Source organism: Canis lupus, chromosome X, assembly GCF_011100685.1.
Source record: "Canis lupus familiaris isolate Mischka breed German Shepherd chromosome X, alternate assembly UU_Cfam_GSD_1.0, whole genome shotgun sequence".
Taxonomy (NCBI): Eukaryota; Metazoa; Chordata; class Mammalia; order Carnivora; family Canidae; genus Canis; species Canis lupus.
The window spans coordinates 28,029,770-28,050,025 of NC_049260.1; the positions used below are offsets into that span (position 1 = coordinate 28,029,770).

The 20,256-nt window shown below is 34.3% G+C and overlaps 1 protein-coding gene across 1 annotated transcript in view; it reads right to left on the reverse strand.

The window, feature by feature from the left end:
- Window positions 1-20,256, reverse strand: part of DMD (dystrophin) — a 2,084,073-nt gene that overhangs the window by 1,573,792 nt on the left and 490,025 nt on the right. The window contains 2 exon segments of the mRNA NM_001003343.1: window positions 62-193; window positions 1,410-1,591. Of these exon segments, the coding sequence (NP_001003343.1) occupies window positions 62-193; window positions 1,410-1,591 (314 nt within the window).

A 20,256-nucleotide genomic window follows, 5' to 3' on the forward strand; every position in this document is an offset into this window, starting at 1 on the left:
TCAGTTATCTTGGATGAGGAAATTCTTTGGTTTGTAGAACAGAGAGTAAATGTTGACAGACCTGTGAAGGAAGTGGGCTCCGTGTGGGGTCAGAAGTGGTGACATAAGCAGCCTGTGTGTAGGCATAGCTCTTGAACCGAGGCTTAGGAGAGGAAGGGGCTCGTTCATAGCCCTGTGCTAGACTGACTGTGATCTGCAGAGTAGGGTTAGGGGTAAGGGGACAGAGGGGAGGAGGAGACATCATAAGTAAGCCTGGAAAGACTGCTTTCCCACACAGTAGAAAAACAAACGTTAAATGGAAACAGTAAGATGAAAAGTTTAATTTGAAATTCACACAGGGATATTACAAATTGATACACTTCAACAGGTCTGGTGCTCAGTATCATGGTGGAGAGCAGGTAATCAGAGAAGGTATGAGGGTGGGATTGAACTATCAGGATTCCACACTGACAGAACTCCAGCATTCATATGGGATGATGCTCTTCAATCTGACAAAAACAAGCATCCAAAAGCAATTTTCTCTGAACCTCTGAACCCAAAGTAAACAAAACCAGAATTCATCAGGTCAAGATCCTGGAAAGGACTGCAGCTTTCATAAGCTAAATATGGAACTGGCTTAGTGGAGTGAGGAAAATTAGGCCTAAGATTAGCTTTCCATGCCTTCAGCAGGAATTTTGCTAAAACCTCCTTCTATTTTTACAGGCTTTTCATCATTGTTTGTATCAAAAAAAGTAAAAGAAAACACCCCAAACAACCACTGTTGACAGTAAGAACAAGCCATGTAAGAATCCCACTAGATCCTGTACAATAATAAAAATCTTTATCATATATATTCTCCCTTTAACTTTTATTTAAAGTATTATAAACTACTTTGATCAAAACTGTTACCTTGAATAATCAAAATGTGTTAACACATCAGCAGGTTGCCACTAAAAATAAGAAAGTATTATCAAACAGTACTTGCCTTTGCTCTAGCTCTAATCTCTTTGTTCTTTACTCTCGCTGACAGAAAGTTTCATATATATGAGTCTTTTATTTTAATTCATTTTACACAATGGAAATGCAATATATTGTTTTCCATATTCCTATAACATAGTGCATATCAATAGCAGAGTATTTTAATAATGTGCTTTGAAAAAAATATTATGGTCCATTATATCAGTTAAAATCCAGAAGGTTTATAGAGCTTCTCTGTCTATCTAAGGTATACAGATATACACATACACACACATTATGCTATGGAGACATATATTTGTGTGTATGTGTGTGTATATACACATGCTATGCTACATAGACATATATATCATGTATATATCCACAGATATAATAGATATACATGTGTATGATGGCTAAAAATGCATATACAAGAGACAATATAATTGCTATTAGGTAGTCTTTTGATACTTTACCTGTTGAGAATAGTGCATTTGATGATGTAATTGAAAATGTTCTTCTCTAGTAACTTTTGATGGCCTTGGCAACATTTCCACTTCCTGGATGGCTTCAATGCTCACTTGTTGAGGCAAAACTTGGAAGAGTGATGTGATATACATTAAGATGGACTTCTTATCTGGATAAGTGGTGGCAACATCTGTAAGCACATTAACACCACACATCAATTTTTGGTTTCTATATTTGAGTCTCTGAAAGGCGAATGAACAAATCAATGTTACAGGAAGAAGACACATTAATGAGCACTCGATCGCCCATGAATATCCTCCAGAGACTAATTAGAACATGATAATCAGGCCTAAAATGTCCTTCCAATTTGGCAGACCAATGAGAGGAGCACTAAAGTTAATTTCTTTTCCTTGTTCACATAAAAACTTCATTCCGTAATACTTTTTCCTAAGTCAAATTGCCAAACCAGCCCATCTAAGAGAGTGGTTTTCATTAGATAAGAAACACAAATAAAAGATTATATCTTCCTTTCCATAGAAAGCTATGTTAACGTGTCAATTAAAATAGTGCATTGGTAATTAAACAATTACACAAAAGAGCTTAATGCTTTGGCATCCAGTAAGGAAATCTTGCACCATCTAATCAAATTTTTGCTGGTGATTAAGTATGTAAAAAAGTAAAATATGTCTCTGTGTTGAAATGAACCGTATTTTTCCACAATAACAATAAAACAACAATATACCATATGTATATGATTTGCAATATTCCTTAAGTATATTAACAATACTTGTTTACATTTTGGTACATCTGTTAAAATCAGTTGTTACCTTCCTTCTCAGACTCTAGAGATAAATTTAAAAGTCCTTCATGTAAAGTGATCTAACATTGTATCCTTTGCCACATCCGGGGAATGAAAGAAACCCAGCATTACAAGTCAATAATAATTAGTAATAACACACATAGTAAGTGGCAGCTCCTTCAAAAGGTTCTTTTGCTACTTGGCACTACAATTTACCCACTGCACTCATTCCAGGGAACCAAGATGTAAAAATAAGCCTTTATGTGAAGTGTATCATTAATCCCAGAAGTGTTAAAACATAAATCCTGGCAGGAGGCCAAGACAACTATGCAGCAATGTGCCAGGCATTTTTCTTGCCATAAATTTATCTTAGCTTAGTTATCATTAAAATATGTTTTAGTTAAATACATATATTCTGGTCAGGTGTTCTGATCATGAATAAAAAAGCCAAGAGTCAAATCTTAAGCCCACTAACATAAAAGGAGGCTGAGTAGGTCACTTAGTCCATGCTTCCAAAGTGGCAGGAATGCAATTAATTAAAACAACTATTTTTATCTGAGAGAGAGAGAGAGAGAGAGAGAGAGAGAGCATGTGAGTAGAGGGAGGAGTAGGAGAGAATCACAAGCAGACTCCTTTCTGAGCACAGAGCAGGGCTCCATCTCATGACCCATGAGATCATGACAAGAGCAGAAAACAAGACTCGGTTGCTTAACCAACAGAGCTGAGCCATCCAGGCACCCCTAGAACAACTGTTTTTTTTTAATATATATTTTAAATATTTTATGTATGTATGTATCTATGTATGTATGTATGTATGTATTTGAGAGAGAGAGAGGGAGGACAAGCAGAAGGGGAGAGGAGGAATAGAGGGAGAGGGAGAAGTAGACTCACTGCTGAGCAGGAAGCTGGATGTGGGGTTTGATCCCAGGACTCTGGGATCATAACCTAAGCTGAAGGGAGACTTTGAACCCACTGAGCCACCCAGGGACACTGTATTTTTTTAATATTTAAAAAAATAGTTACAGAGGTGGAAAAAGTTAATATTCTTTGGTCTGCTTCTATCCGTAGTATAAAACAATACTTCTCAATTGTTAATATGCATATGAATCACCTGGGGACCATTTTCAACTCAGAATCAAATTCAGTAGGTTGGAATAGAACCTGAAGTTCTGCATTTCTGACAAGCTTGCAAGTGATGCTGACACTGCTGGCTTAAAGACCCTGCTCTGAGTAACAGGGTTGTAAAAAATGACACAGGAAGCAGACTGCTATATCATCTACCACTTCATTGTGTTGCTTTTTTTTTTTCACTCAAGACACTTACTGGACACATAAGTGCATAAGGCTGAGAGGTACAAGGTTATACAACACATATTCCCTGCTCCTTATTATAATTTAATTAGTGTAACAAGGCAGGAAACAACAAATGTTGGAGAGGATGCGGAGAAAGGGGAACCCTCTTGCACTCTTGGTGGGAATGTGAACTGGTAGCCACTCTGGAAAACTGTGTGGAGGTTCCTCAAAGAGTTAAAAATAGACCTGCCCTACGACCCAGCAATTGCACTGTTGGGGATTTACCCCAAAGATTCAGGTGCAATGAAACACCGGGACACCTGCACCCCGATGTGTCTAGCAGCAATGTCCACAATAGCCAAACTGTGGAAGGAGCCTCGGTGTCCATCGAAAGATGAATGGATAAAGAAGATGTGGTTTATGTATACAATGGAATATTACTCAGCCATTAGAAACGACAAATAATCCACCATTTGCTTCGACGTGGATGGAACTGGAGGGTATTATGCTGAGTGAAGTAAGTCAATCGGAGAAGGACAAACAGTGTATGTTCTCATTCATTTGGGGAATATAAATAATAGTGAAAGGGAATATAAGGGAAGGGAGAAGAAATGTGTGGGAAATATCAGAAAGGGAGACAGAACATAAAGACTCCTAGCTCTGGGAAACGAACTAGGGGTGGTGGAAGGGGAGGAGGGCAGGGGGTGGGGGTGAGTGGGTGACGGGCACTGAGGGGGACACTTGACGGGATGAGCACTGGGTGCTATTCTGTATGTTGGTAAATTGAACACCAATAAAAAATTAATTTATTAAAAAAAATAATAATAATAATTTAATTAGTAGCCAACAGATGATGAAGGTAAGTTTTCACAAGTATTTTTTTTTAGGAAGAACCCAAAAATACTTTCTGCACGAGTACCTGCCTTTCCTTAAAAAACAAAACAAAAACAAAACAAAACAAAATCTTACTAACTTAGCCTTGAAATTCTGAAGACTAAAATCTCCCTTCCATTTGATAACTGTTTTTCAAGTGTTCTTTGAATGGTGGATACTACGTTTCTTCACATTTTGAACCTCTAAAATGTTTTCTTCCATCTCCCTAGGAAGTAGTCAGTTTTATCTCTAGTAAGCATAATTTAGAATTCTGTTTATTTTTAGTGTATTAAGTAAAAGTATGCTGTGAGAAAGGCACTGAATTTCAAAAGATTGATCTATGCCCATTTACTGCTATATTATTCATAGATGTGTACTTGTATATGTTTGGCCTCAAATATATGTCATGATAAAAATAAAGGCAAAAATAAATCAAGAATTATTTCTATTACCCCAAGCAGATGTCGAAAATTATAGTACATTTTATCTAAATAAAACATCTTTTGGATAGAGGCGAATATTCATAAATATCAATTAGTACAATAAATAGACACTATTTGACCAAATTATTGGCATTTTTGCCCCTATTACCTTCCCATCTTTAAGGTTGTGTGAATTCAGCTGTACCAGCAGGTGGAATCTAATATTTCTTTTCTTAAAGAAAGGAACTTATATACTCTAAAATATGTTCATTCACTTCAACATGTATGTGCTAAAGACCTATTATATTTACAATATTTTAACAGAGTATCCAGAAGATTAACAAGATAGAGAATTCATGGATTTTTCACAATTTTGAATAATAAAATAAATAAATAATAGGAAAAGTACAAAATCATTGCAGCACTGCTGAACAGGATTTAAAATGTGTTCCTCTAATTGGCACAACCAGTGCTTAAGTAGGTTCAGAGAAAGGAAGAAATTATATAATATTAGGGGACCAGAAAAGTCTTTATGAATAGGAAACCGTAATAAGTATGTATAGGGTTTCATTGGCTAGAAATAGGGAAATGAGGAAAAGTATTCTAGGCAGTGGAAAACCATGAGCAAAAGTGCAGAGGTAAGAAATTAGAAACATCCCAGAGATAGTGCCTTTATGTGTCTTAGCCACAGACAGGAGAATAGTGAATAATAAGATAGAATGAGTATGCTATCTGTGAAACACTGAGAGATCATCAGTAACAAACCAGAAATTTTGACCTTAGTTTAGTAGTTTGGACAATAACTACTTTTGAGCAAGAGTGTGACAGCACTGAATTTTTTGTAAAATAAAACTGTTAAGTACAGAATGGGATGAAGGAGAAAAACTGGAGGGAATTAGGAAGCTAGGACCTGATCCAGATAGGAGGTGTTAGCGAACTAATCTTGGCTTTGTGATGAAAACAAAAAGATGCATGATAGAAATTCTAAGATAGGTCCAAAATGACTTCATTCTATTCCTAATTGTTTACTTCACAGTCTTTGAAAATAACTATATATAAAATTCTGTCTAAACTCTGAGGGTACGGGATCCCTGGGTGGCGCAGCGGTTTGGCGCCTGCCTTTGGCCCAGGGCGCGATCCTGGAGACCCGGGATCGAATCCCACGTCAAGCTCCCGGTGCATGGAGCCTGCTTCTCCCTCTGCCTGTGTCTCTGCCTCTCTCTCTCTCTCTCTCTGTGTGACTATCATAAATAAATAAAATTAAAAAAATAAAAAAATAAAAAAAAATAAACTCTGAGGGTACAAAGACGAATAAACTGAGAGTAAAATGGAAGAGGAGGACAAGGAAAGAAATGCTTGTTCTATAGTCATAGTAATAAGTAGTCAGTAACACAAATTTCAGACTCATTTAATCAATTAACAATTACCTGCCTATACGGTCTTGATCATGATTCCTCCAGCCAGCCATTATCAACCTCTCCTTTCTGAAAGTTGGCTAATCAGAAATGAAGTCACTCCAATGAACAAAATTCTAAATGCAAACCAATTAACAGCAGTCTCACCTTAATAACTAACCATGCTTCTAAAGGCGACATCAACCTACTCATATCTGAATGCTCATAGACCTCTTGACTTCCCAGTTTTCCCCAAAACTTCAGAATACTCTGTTTTGATAGACTGCGGTTGACCAGCATACTTCCCCCTTATTTAAGTAAGCAATACATTCAGCTTTGTGTTTTCATTCTAAATACCTAGTCTTGGTTTCATCATTTGATCAAATTAAACAGATGAAATTCACTTGTAAAATTAAAATTAATGTTTTTTTAGAGGAGAGTGTGATGGAATGAAAGAATGAACAATTCTGAATCTGGACTGGATATTTAAAATCTGTGCCTAAATATAAAGAAATATATAAAAAGAAATATCCTTAACATCATTCATTTCTGTTTCCTCATCTGCTAAATAAAAACCAGAGTTCCAATCTCATCATGGTGTTGTGAAGGTCAAATGTATACTATTTAGAAGAGAGTGTAAAGTTAATTAGACCCTGATATTGTTACTATATTGCAATTGTTGTTCTTTGTGCTATTAATACAAAACCAGATCTAGTGGTAGGAGACCATCAGTACTAGAAGCCACAAGAAGCTGGTAGGAGGGAAGGCCATTCATCATTTATTAAATATTCACAAAGCAATTATTATGTGCCATAGAATATGTTTAGCCTATGTCATATTATAAGTATTCAGTGGATGGGCCACCCTACAAATAATTATGGACTGTACAATGTATGATAATTCCAAAGAAATTTCATGATTTGGGGATGATCCTCACTTAGGATAACTGCACCTAGGCCAATGCCTAGGAGTTTGTGAAAACCTAAATATTTGTTGAGAAACTGAATATAGTAGTTAAAGCCATAGAAATTGATGAGAATTGTGTAAAACAGCAACTAACTTAAAAAGAATGTATATATAATGAATACCATAGCATTTGAGGAGGGTGAGAATGATGGGATATGATTTACGTTTTTTTATTATAAGATATTAAAATGTATGAAGTGAAAGAAGTGGCTGTACTTCCAAAATAAGAACTTACAATTTTATGAAAGTAATCTTTGTGCTAAAACCCTACTATATAACGGGTTCACTGCTGCAAAAACTTAAATTAATAATATCTAATCTAATCTTTAAAGACACCTCAGAATGAAAATGTTGAGAACTCATAAATACTGCTAGAATGTTTTATTTTATGAACAATAACACTGATTCTTATGAGTGTTTCTATACTAATCAGAATTTTGATACTGAGGGATATAATGGAACAAATAAATCATTCACTGAAATTCCATTATTTTTCAAATGAGGAAATTGGAACCCACAATGGTTTGATGGCAAATTCAAAAGCTAGTCAGAATCAGAATTAGAACCCAGTCAGGGCGTCATACTTCTCAGTACCTTATCTTCATTCTTGCAGAAAATGTTATCTTAGTGCATTTTTAAAAAGTATCTCAAAGTCATTATCTAAGTGATGACCTTTGATTCATGTGATTCCACTACCAAATACTGAATATTAATGATATTCTCCATAATAGTAGAGATTTTTAATAGAGAGAGAAAGAGAGAGAAAGAGCATGAGCAGGAGGGGAGAGGCAGAGGGAAAAGGAGAGAGAATTTTTAACAGGCTCCATGCCCAGTGTGGACTCCAACATGGGGCTTAATCTCATGACCTTTAGATCATGCCCTGAGCAGAAATCAAGAGTCAGATGCTCAATGGACTGAGCCACCCAGGCACCCCTGATTTCTATTTCTAATAAGTGAAGTATGACAAGAGTAAATATACATAAAAATACAACTTCAGTAGGAATCAAAGAAATGCAAATTAAATAAAGATGTGGGGGGCACCTGGGTGGCTCAGTCGTTGAAAGTCTGCCTTTGGCTTGGGTTGTGATCCCAGGGTCCTGGGATTGAGTCCCACATTGGGCTCCCTATGGGGAACCTGCTTCTCCCTCTGCCTACATCTCTGCCTCTCTCTTTGTGTCTCTCATGAATAAATAAACAAATTTTTAAAAAATTAAAAACACAGATATGGGTTTTAAATTATATTCCTTTGACTATCACATTATCAAAGAATGAGAGAAGAACAACAACCAAAGTTGTAGAGGTTTCAGTGAATTGGCCAAACTCCTACTTTGCTGGAAGAGCATCAGCTGGTTCCAAATTTTATGAAAAATATTTTGGCAATGTCTACTAAAACCTTAAAAACAATCATATTCAATGATCTAGTAATTTTCCTTCTAGGAATCCACCACAAGGAAATAATCAGAAATTTAAATGATGATTTGCATAAACCTGATGTAAAATGTAAGCACTATTTACAATATATTAAAAAAACTATCATACAAAAAAGAAAAAGAATTGGACTATCCAAGTGGCTTAATAGTTAGAGAAGTAGAAATGATCAAACATAAAATTGTCTCTGAGCTGTACAAAGCCATTCAAAATGTTGTTTTTGAAGAATATTTGATAAAATATGAAAATAAAATTCTTTGTAATATCAAAAGAATAGAATGTATGAATTATGAAGAATATAACAATATTTTTTTCAGAAAAGACTAAGGAAACCTACTTCAAGACATTAGTGGAAAAAAAAGATACCTGGGTGGCTCAGTGTTTGACCGTCTGCCTTAGGCTCAGGTTATGATCCCAGGGTCCTGGCATTGAGTTTTGCATCAGGCTCCCTACAGGGAGCCTACTTCCTCCTCTGCCTATGTCTCTGCCTGTCTCTGTGTGTCTCTCGTGAATAAATAAATAAAATCTTTTAAAAAAGACATTAGTGAAATGGGTATATTGGTGGAACTGAAGAGTTTTCCTTTGTCTATATTTTTTGCACCTTCTAATCATAATAAGCACTCACAAGTTTTATATTTAGATAATATAGTCTATATCATAATTAAAGTATATGTAAAGATCAAAAAGAAACAATAAAAACGAAGTTGCACAAGGTTTTCTCTCAGTATGCCCTCACCCTAAAAATGTCAATGCAAATGAGTTTGTCAGGAAACTAGTGCCTTCAACAAAACTGTTCTTATCTTGGGCAATCAACCTCTAGAAAGTCTGATTAGCCAGCTGGCAGGCACAACCTTGAAAACCTCTGAGAAATCTAAATAAGAGGCTCCACTGCCTAAACCTCAGGTCAGTTTTCTGCCAGGAGAAAGGCAGAAATTGAAATAGCAGATTATAATGCATAGCATGTGTAATCAGAAAGAAGTAGGATTTCAAGGATAACAGATGATGCATACATGTACATTCACAAAGTTTGGTCAGCCTTTCACAAGTTTTGCAAAAAAATTAAAAAGGATGTCATTTAGAAACTCTGGTCAGTATAAATCTAGGTCATTTCCCACAGAATTTATATTAGGACCGACACAATAAAAATAAATAAATTCATTGTGAGAGAAGGGGAATAGGTAAACTGGAAAAAAGAAATATGTGACCACAAACTACACATGATCAGTTAGCTCTGAATATGAAAATGTGAACACACACACATAGAGAGACACACAATCAAAAACCTATGTCCGCTAAAATAACCAAGTACACAGATATGAGATTCTAAAGAAATACTGGAAGCAAGTGTGTTATCATCTGATGTTTACAAATGAATATATTATATTATAATGTCATCTGATCTCTAAGCACCAGAGTTTGGAAATTACAGGCACTATCAGATCAGTGAACTAATTCATTAAAGCATTAGATTGTTATTTTCATTTAATATCTTTCATCCAGCACTATATTCTACATATATGCAGGCTCCATTTGCAAGTCACTGTATACAATGGATATATAACATTCTAAAAAGAAAATAACTTGCATAGGTCCCTCAAGTTGAATTCTTGAACTTCCTACAAGGCATGTCCTGCCTTCACTAAATTAAGTAATCCTTAATTAAATTATTCCATAATTTTAGCATTTCACTCACTGATCCAAGTTGCTTTTAGTATCCAATAATGCTTCTCATTAAAGGACTACAATATATACTACTGAAAAAATTGTATTGATGAAGAGGATTCAGTTTCATAATAAAATTAATGATCAAAAGCAGTGGCTTTCATTTATTCTTGAGAAATACTAAATAATTTTATGTTTTAAACATCCAATTATTATTTTTGATATGCTCATGGTGTAGCTAGCAGAAAACTATCACTATCATCTTGGTACAAGTAGAAAACAGTGCTCAAAATACATAATGCTCACCTTGGGCCTAAGAGGGAAAAACAAAAACTTACAGGAGACTTTAGATGCAATGAAAACTAGTTCAGCTTTCTGGCCACTAACTAAACAATGCTAAATACACCTATGCAAATAAAAATCATATATTCAATCCAATAAATAATGGTAGCTGGAGGTGATGCTATTGTTTCTATAAAGTACCAGACTAATAATATGAAACACTGAAAAATATATTTAACAAATATTTACTGAGTTACTACTCTGTGCCAGGCTATATTCTAGTCTTTGAATATATAGTGATAATAAATGATCCTACTAGGCTGTTCTCATGGAATTTTGATTCTATAGGGGAAGTAAAATTACAAATAAATACTTTCAAAATCCTCTGTTTACTTGGCAATCCATCCCTATCACCTAGTTCTTTTTGCTTCATTGTATAAGCAAAACTGTCTCCCACAAACACATTATCTTTGTTGAGCTTTTTTGGGAAAGGGATTAAATAGGAGTGGGGATTCTGTAGTATTAATACCAAACATTCACAAAGTGCTTGAGAAGAAATGAACAGAAGCTGGTGGGTAAAACTTAATTAAATGGAAATTCTCAACAAATTGTGACTTTACAATTTCAAATAAGCGCCTTTGAATTGACTGTTTTTGAACCAAGTATCAAATGTCTTCTGTATGCAGGTAATCAAAGTTAAGTGTTCTGTCTTTATATTTTAAATTCCAAATGCAACAAATTTCCACAATTCTCCTTTCCAGCTACTCACTGAGTTTGTATCTCATTAAAATGTATTTATTTAAAATAAATATTCCTGATCATTTAAAAACTTAGAACAACTTTTTAGTACATATCCTCTAAAACCAGGAGAATAGAAGCTAGTTTGACCCAAAAACCAGAGAAGCTCATCAGTCAGGGTGGGAGATTATTGATAGAAAAAACATTTATACTTTCTTACAATTCCCTCTACATGACTACTGTGGAAAGAAAGAACTATTGGAGTTTCCATTTGAAAAAGAAGTATTTTGGCTCAGTGACATTTAACTCTGCTTCCTTCATTGTCACCTGCTGCTTTTGTGCTTTGCTTTTGATCTAACCAAATTGACTTTTCTTCCTACTAGTAGAAAAAGTGCAGTAAGTTTCCTAAACAACTCTACACATCTTCTTTACTAACGTACAATATTCAGTTTCTACCCCCTCATTCTTTACAGAGTTAAAAATGATAGCTGATAAACAATGCTGCCAGAATGGAGATGCTCACTTCATTTCACACAAATTTCATTGGTTACTATAGAGCTTTCTGATACATTTTGGAATTCACAGTACACCTGATGATGTAAGCTAGTTCCAAAGCAAATCCCACAAGATAACTAGCTTAATGCCAAACTGTATTTAAGAGCAATCTTTTTTGTAACAAATATTATAAAAAGTATCCATTCTGTATGAAAGAGCTTAGCCTACTGAATCAAGCCTTCTTTGAAACAGGGCATGGATGGGGTCAATATTTTAAAGATGAGCTCGGAAGGCTTCTCTTGCTAATAGTGGATCAGAGAACCAGCTTCTGTGTCTCAACTCCATCGATGGCTACAATGTTGCTAAGCCTAATGGATGTTTTTCTATTTTCATTTTACTCGGTAGCTCTCTATAGCATTCTTTTCTTCTTAAACTGCTTTGGTTTTCTTGGAATCTTTGACACTATATTTTTCAGGTTTTATACCTATCAGCCACACTTTTCTAAGGCCCTCCTTCTGGCCCAACCTATTCAAATGATAGGAAATTTTGGAAAGATTTAGAGACCAGATGTGGGTCTGAATTTCAGCTATACTCACTCGTCCCTAGAGTATCATCTTCCAGTTATCCCTCCCAATCTTAAATATTGCCTATATGTTAATGATTCCTAAATGCCTATCTCCAACTGAGACCCCTGTCTTCAAAAGATATCTCAAATTTGTTATGTACAAAGTTCCTTTCAAAGACGTTAGTTTCCCCATTAATCACCATCTCTGAATATGGCAACAACATTTATACATTGTGTCAGGCTGTGAAGTTAGAAATTGTCCTTGATTTTTCTTTTTTTCTGCATTCTCTATTTTGATCCATTAACAAGCTTTGTCTTTTCTGCCTCTAAAAGGAATACAGGCACCTATTTATCTTCATGTTCATGATTTCTATTTTCACCTGAGCCATGATCCTTGCCTTCTGGGACCATTACATTCACATCCTAACTATTCCCATGCCTTTCAATCCATTCAGTATGCAACAGCTAGAATTATCTTTAAAAAAAAAAACAAAAATTAAATAGCACTGTCATACTTAAAACCCTTCAGAAGCTTTTCCTTTGTTTAGAATAAATGCAACCTATTTCCATGCCCTACAAGGTACTATATGACCCAATCCTGTACTCTTCACTAATGGCAGCCTAATGGCCTCTCTCTTTCTTGCCCACTACCTTTCAGATATATTGGCCTTGTTTTCATACCTGAAATAACAAAGGCCCTTTTATGCCTCTTGGTCTTTATACTTGCTGTTCTCTTTATCTGGAATATTTTCCACATCTTTTTGCATTTTTGGTTCATTCGTTTCCATTAGGTTTTAGCTCAAATGGCTCTTGAGATGCATTTGTTGATCACCCTATTTTTAAAAACTCACTCCCTTTCCCTTCATTTCTAGTGACTTATTTCCTTTATATCATCTGTCACAAACTGTAATTATTATGTTTATTTATCTATTCCTTTGCTATAATTTGTCTCCTTACAATAATGTAAGTACTATAAGGGCAGGAACTTTCTTGAAATTGTCTTATCACTTACTGAGGAGTAGTAGGTTCTCAGTATTTGTTAAATTAGTAAATGAATGAATGAACAGATAACTATTGCTGCAGGGAATCAAGTTTCACTTCAGTGAAGTGAACACAGAATAAGACTCATGTTGAAAATTGAGAACTAATTGGAGGGGAAAAGAGTACTAAAACAGAGTAGCAGGCAGTATTTGTTTCCTGCCAAAATTACATTAGATTCAGTTTGATATTTAATTACTTTTCAGTGAGCATCAATTATGTATAAATGATTTTATTATGTTTTCTCATTTACCATTCAACATTCTCTTATGAGTTAAGAATATTGTATAAGGTCATATAACTAATTATTGATAATCCCAATAAAGCAGAAAAAAGAGACTCCTGAATTCATATCCTAGTTCTCTCATTTTGTGGCACTGTACAAGTTTAAACAGACTGAGCCTCGGCTTCCTATTGTATCACAAACGTTTTCCTTATATTACGGATGACATTCTCAAAAAATGAGACTTCATTTGCATAACACCTCTTGCTCTAGGAAATGGATCAATTTTTTTTTAAGTAGTAGGGAAAGAAGCATTCATTTCTAAATTAGAGAGCATTAGCAGGTTAATCAGGAAGCCTATGAGTGATGATGACAAAGTTAGTACATTTTTAATTTGGATTGAAAATACTCAAGCTAATACTCAAGGCACAGGAAAATTAATGTTTTATTCATTGTTTCTAAGCTTTGGTACAGATTCCACAAAATAGCACAGTGCTTTACATAGAATCAATGTTCAAAAATTATTGATATTTACAGAAAAAAATTGTTCAAGTACTGACCCAGGAAAGAAAAAAATAACCCCTTAGAACTTGGATGGAGCACATTTGTTAGTAATTTTGTACCGTGTTTGAATCCGTGGTGGGCTGGAAGAGTCAAGCAAATGAAAGCCTTGCCATCTCACTAAAACTATGGCCCAGTCATAGGTAGGATTCTGCTAAAAAATTACAATTATAAGAGCAGTTCTCTAAATTGAGATATTAAAAATGAGAAAGAGGTTCAGTTAAGAAACAAAGAAAAATTAACATGATAGATTGATTGAAAGAAATAAAGAAGATACACACACACACCCCTAAAAAACAATATGGCCACTCACATAACTATTGTGTGTGTGAGTGTGTGTGTGTGTGTGTGTGTGTGTGTGTCTTAATTTAAAAGCAATCCCTTTTGGCTAGGGATTAGTAATATCAAAAAAATGGGTAGAGAGAAGACAAGGCACAGCTTCTGGTTTCTATCTTAATAGTTAGATGTTCATTTTACCCATTGGCACTTTTAAAATTTCTTCTCTTTTTCAATGGCTGGACAAGAGTTAAAACTGATATGCTAAATATTACATAGCTACATTTCTTATTATTACAGCTTCTGGTTCTTCTTGATTTTCAAATTTCAGCTTCTCTTAAATAGCTTTCCTTCAGATTAAACTCTACTAACATGGCTCTCCTGATGACTGTGAGCCTCAGGGCTTGGTATAACTAGCTCAATTACTGTATCTTGCAAAGCCTGTATCACTACTCAAAACTTGAAACCCTATTTAGGCTCTTTGAGTAGCCAAATGGGCCCCATTTCCATTTTCATCATGATAGGAAACCTAGTTCTTGAAAAGAAGTCTCACCTTCAGAAGAAATAGGTCAGAATAATGATCTTGGCTCCAAGAGTTAATCTTTCAGCTGTCCCTGATTTTTCTTTTATTAGTTTAGATTTTATCTCTCACTTTTAAACATTTTTATTACAAAAGCAATACATGCTTATTGTAGTGGAAAATTAAAATACTACAGGAGTATATAAAGTGAACAGTGAAAGTACCCCACATCTCTACATCACTCCAGTCCCATTATCTAGAGATAATACTTCTCTGCAAAGTTATGCTGTCTATTCAACCATTCATCTGTCCATCCATCCATCTGTTCATTTAGGCATCCATTTATCTATTAATCTATCTATCTAATGCGATCAAACTGGATACAAACTATCTATACATCTATTTTCCTGCACAGCTTCACAAGATGTACCCAGGTGTATAAATCCGAAGTCTTTTTCTAGAACTCATAGGCTTTATATAATTTTGGATAATGAACTGAATTTCTTCATGTCTTCATGCCCTCGTGTATAAAATGGGGCTAATACTTTTAAAAGAATTAAGATAAATGTAAGTACTTCAAAAAATATCTATGAAAAAATAAGTTTTCACTAAAATGCAGCTTTAAAATGTACATACACATGCATACATACAATTTGGAATTTGGACTTTAAGAATTAGTTTTTATAATGCATGCACTCATCCATCTACTTACTTTTTGCAATTGCTTCCTGGGCACCTATCATAAGGCAAGGATTATGCTAGGCAGTAGAGTTACAACAGTGAGCAAAACTAAATCAAAAACAAACAAATCTAGATTCTGATTTTACGGAGCCTATAGTCTAATGGTAGAAGTATATCTGCCTAGCATTCCATGGTATGGAATAATACTGGAACTGCTATAAACAATGCTGCAATTAACATCCTCATATATGTGTCTTAGACATGTATAGGCATTCCTACAGTTCTGATTCCTAAATGTGACATCTGAGGATCAAAAATATGTAACATTCCATATTTTGAAAGATAACTCTAAATTTCCTATACAAATTTTTCCAAGTGGTTCTTCCACCAAAGGAAAAACAGGGCCTATTTCCATGACCCTTCATCACCACAGGACATTGTACTTTTTATTTCTTTAAATATAGGCAATGTTGAGCTTATTTTTTATTGGTTATTTGTAATTTTCTAACGTGCATGTACAGATCATATTTAACCACTTTATAAACATTGTTACAATATAATTGTTCATATTAATTGTAAGAGTTTTATCACAGTGAAGTTATTCTTTTTTTCAATTTATTGACTCATGAGAGACACAGAAAGAGAGGCAGAGACATATGTAGAGAGAGAAGCAGGCTCCCTGCAGGGAGCCCAATGTGGGACTCCATCCCAGGACCCCGGGATCCCACCCTGAGCCAAAGACAGACACTCAACCAATGAGTCACCCAGGTGCCCCAATGAAGTTATTCTTTACTATCAGTATGATTCCCCAGTCTGTCATGTTTTGTTACTTTTTAGTGGTATCTTTCACCACAGAAAATATTTTAATTTCTGTGTTGTTAAATATGTCGATATTTTCTTTTACAGTGTTTGGGTTTTATATTAAATTAAAAATATTATAATATTCTTCTACATTTTAGTATATGTTTTTAAGGTTTTATCTATTCACATTAAGTTATTATGATCTGAAAATTATTTTACTATTTGTGGTGGAACTGGGTTCTTTTCAAATTTTTCTTTCTAAACAATGTCAAAGATTTTATATTAATTTACTAGCTAACCTATCCTTTCAGTATAGATACAAAAAGATACCATTAAATAATAATTTATCTAAATAAAAGATTTTTTCAAAGTATCCATTTTATATCATTAAACTATTCCTCTATATCATGCCACAGTGTGTCAGCATATTATAAAATTTACTAAAGCAAGTCACTTATTTAAAGATAATTTCCTAACTATTATCATGCATTTACATTTAAAGTAATTTTATAGGACAGTCCAGGTGGCTCAGCGGTTTAGCATTGCCTTTGGCCCAGGGCATGATCCTGGAGCCCCGGGATCAAGTCCGACGTCAGGCTCCCTGAATGAAACATGCTTCTCCCTCTGCCTGTGCCTCTGCCTTTCTTTCTCCCTCTCTCTGTGTCTCTCATGAATAAATAAATAAAATCTAAAAAAAAAGTAATTTTATAGTTCTCTTGACAACTGCATCTCCCTTCCATTTTGTGTGATTACTTTCAGGATGTTCACCTGAACATATTTCTGTTCTTTCTTCTGTGCTTTTTCCCTAGGTGGCTGATCTTTTCATAATGCATCTCCTGGGATCATTTGCTGACTGGATTCCAGCTGCAGGAAGCCAATGGAAAGAACCAGCTGGAGATTCAAAGACAGGGAGAGAAAGCTGGGGAAATTTTCCTCCATAATTTCTCTGCTTCAGAGCTACATCTTGCAGCAGCTGATTCCTTCAACTACATTTTCCAATATGTGGTTCTTCCTCCAGTAGTGCAGTTCTCACTAGACTCCATTAACCTCCATTTATTCTTTTGTTCTCTTTTTCCCCTAAGCCCTAAGGATAGCAATTGCATCCTACTGTTGTTCCTCTCTGGGTGACTCACCTCCACCTCTTTGTTAATATATCATACCTCTCTAAGTAATCTTTTTATGAAATTCTCTTCATTTCAGCTACCTGAAGTGAATTATATTTCTTGCTGGGATTCTGTTATATCTTCAAAAATAAAAGAAAGATTTATATACATGCATACATGTGCATGAGCACACACACACGTGTGTATACAAATATATCTTGATTGACATTGTTCTGAATGTACAGATTAACTTAGAGAAAACTACCATTTTCATCATATACATCTCTTCCTTTTCTTTATTTAAATATTTAAAATTCAAATTTAAACTCTCTCCAATCTTTACACTTTCCTGTGTAATTTATTTCTAAGAAACCTGTAGATTTTGTAGCTATTTTAAATAGGATTGTATTATTTATTTACATTTTCTAATTATTAATATGCTTTTCAAAAGGGGAAAATCATACTGTTTTCAAATTATATTTATCCCATCTTTTCCAATATATGCATCTCACATTTCTTTTTTTCTTGTCATATAACATTTACTAGATCCTATAGAACAATACTGAGCGATAATACCAATGAGGAATGTCCTTGATTTTTTTTATTATTTTACTGAGAAGACTTCTAGCATATCAAGATAAAGTTTCCTTCTATTTCTGGATTAGTGGGAACTTTTCTCAGGACTTCATAATGGATTTTAGCAATTCATTTTAGATACAGTATTTCTTTTTTTTTTAACTAGGATAATTGACTAGTATGTCTTCCTGACCTGCTTTAATAAAAGGAAGAACAAAGATTAAATGTTACTTGTTCACTATCTTGCATTTTGTTTTGAATATCATTAATATGAGTGTTATTTTGCATAATATATTATGTTAAAGCTCTGAATTTCATCCCTTTAAAAGCTATGTCTTATTTCTCTTTAAAATATGGCAAATATGTAAGGAATTTCACATTTCACAAAGACTTTCTCTAGCTAAAAAAGTTCGTGCTCTAATTTAAACTAAAGTGTATAAAACAGTTAACAAATTTCTATGTTTAAAAAGATTCATTTAAACAAAATTAGTCTTAGCTGATATATCTTTAGGTGGAGGATGAGGCTATATACCTGATAAAATAACAGTTTGATTCATTTACTTATATAAATAGTCACTCAATTGGAGAAAGCAGAAAATAGCTGATTCAGAATCCCTAACTGTAACTGGACATAGGGGAAATAAGGTGAATCTCTATGCTTCCTGTCATGATTATCCTAACAATGACCCTGAAATTATATCCATACTTATTAATAACTCTATTTGCATCTACATATTCTTCTGAATTTTAAAATAATTAAAGTAAAATAGGATGGCACATATATGAGTGAAGAAAATAGCTTGAAATTTAAAATGCTGCAAAGATTCAGTTAATCTTGATAGAGCTCAGCTTCTAGAGGTTTAAATGAATCAAATGCAAATTAGCCCTAAGCTTTGAGATTCTTTTTCAATTTCTTGTTATAACTTTGTTCTCTGTACAAGTGCTGTATGATGAAGAAGGGAAAAGATGAAATTTTCAGTAAAGAGTATATATGTTGCCAAGAAATCTGAGTCAAGTAATTCTATAACTCTGGGTCTTTGTACTAAATGAAATGAGAGAAAAAAGAAACCCAAGTGTTACAAAGTTTAAATTAATTATGGCAATATGTATTTTCCTCCAAATAGTAAAGTGTCATAATGGAAACACACAATTTTATTTTGGCAGAAATTAATCTTTTGGATTTTGTACAAATGCACATTATGCTTTGAATATATTACACATGGACTTACTTTGGTGCTTTTATTTAAGCTATTTTCACTGCCAGCAATCCCTGGTTCTATTTCTTTTCATTTATTTGCCTGAATAAATGCTATCAATAAGTCAATGTTCAGGTGCTGTGCAACTGTTTTACTGAATACCATAAGTGCTCAGTACAAAATGACATCTTCCTACCTCTGAACTGTTACAGCCAGGTAGATTCTAGCATTTACTATCTCGAAATTCAAGTTCACACACACATACACACACACACACATGCATACACAAACTGGAGGAATTAAAAACTATGTTTGAGGAACCAGAGATTCTTTTTTAAATATTTTAAGAAAATAGTGACTTAATTACATTGTGCTTATCAAATCAACATTTTTCTCACAGGTAATTCATCTAGAATGCACTGGGACCTACTGAATGCCAAGCTCTGGTGTTATTTGCTGAAAATAAATACTGGACAAGATAGACCTAGGAACGACCTTATAGTGCTTAGAGTACACATAACATAAATTAATACTAATGTATGAGCCTATCTAGTATAGATTTTTCTAAACTGTTATAGACTTAAATGTTTTGAATATTAAGTGTAGCAGGGATGCCTGGGTGGCTTAGTGGTTAAGAGCCTGCCTTTGGCCCGGAGCGTGATACTGGAGTCTTGGGATCAAGTCCCACATCGGGCTCCCTGCATGGAGCCTGCTTCTCCCTCTGCCTGTGTCTCTGCCTCTCTCTCTATGTCTCTCGTGAATAAATAAATAATATATTTTAAAAATTTAAAAAATATTAAGTGTAGCAAATTAAATATATTAAGTAAATAAAATACACATGTATGCTCATTTCTAAGGAAAGTAATGAAACAAGAAAATAGAGACAGTAGCATTATTTGGACTTTTTATGTCTAAATAGGCAAGTCAATAGTCTTCACACGTATTTTATGAATCAAAACTTAC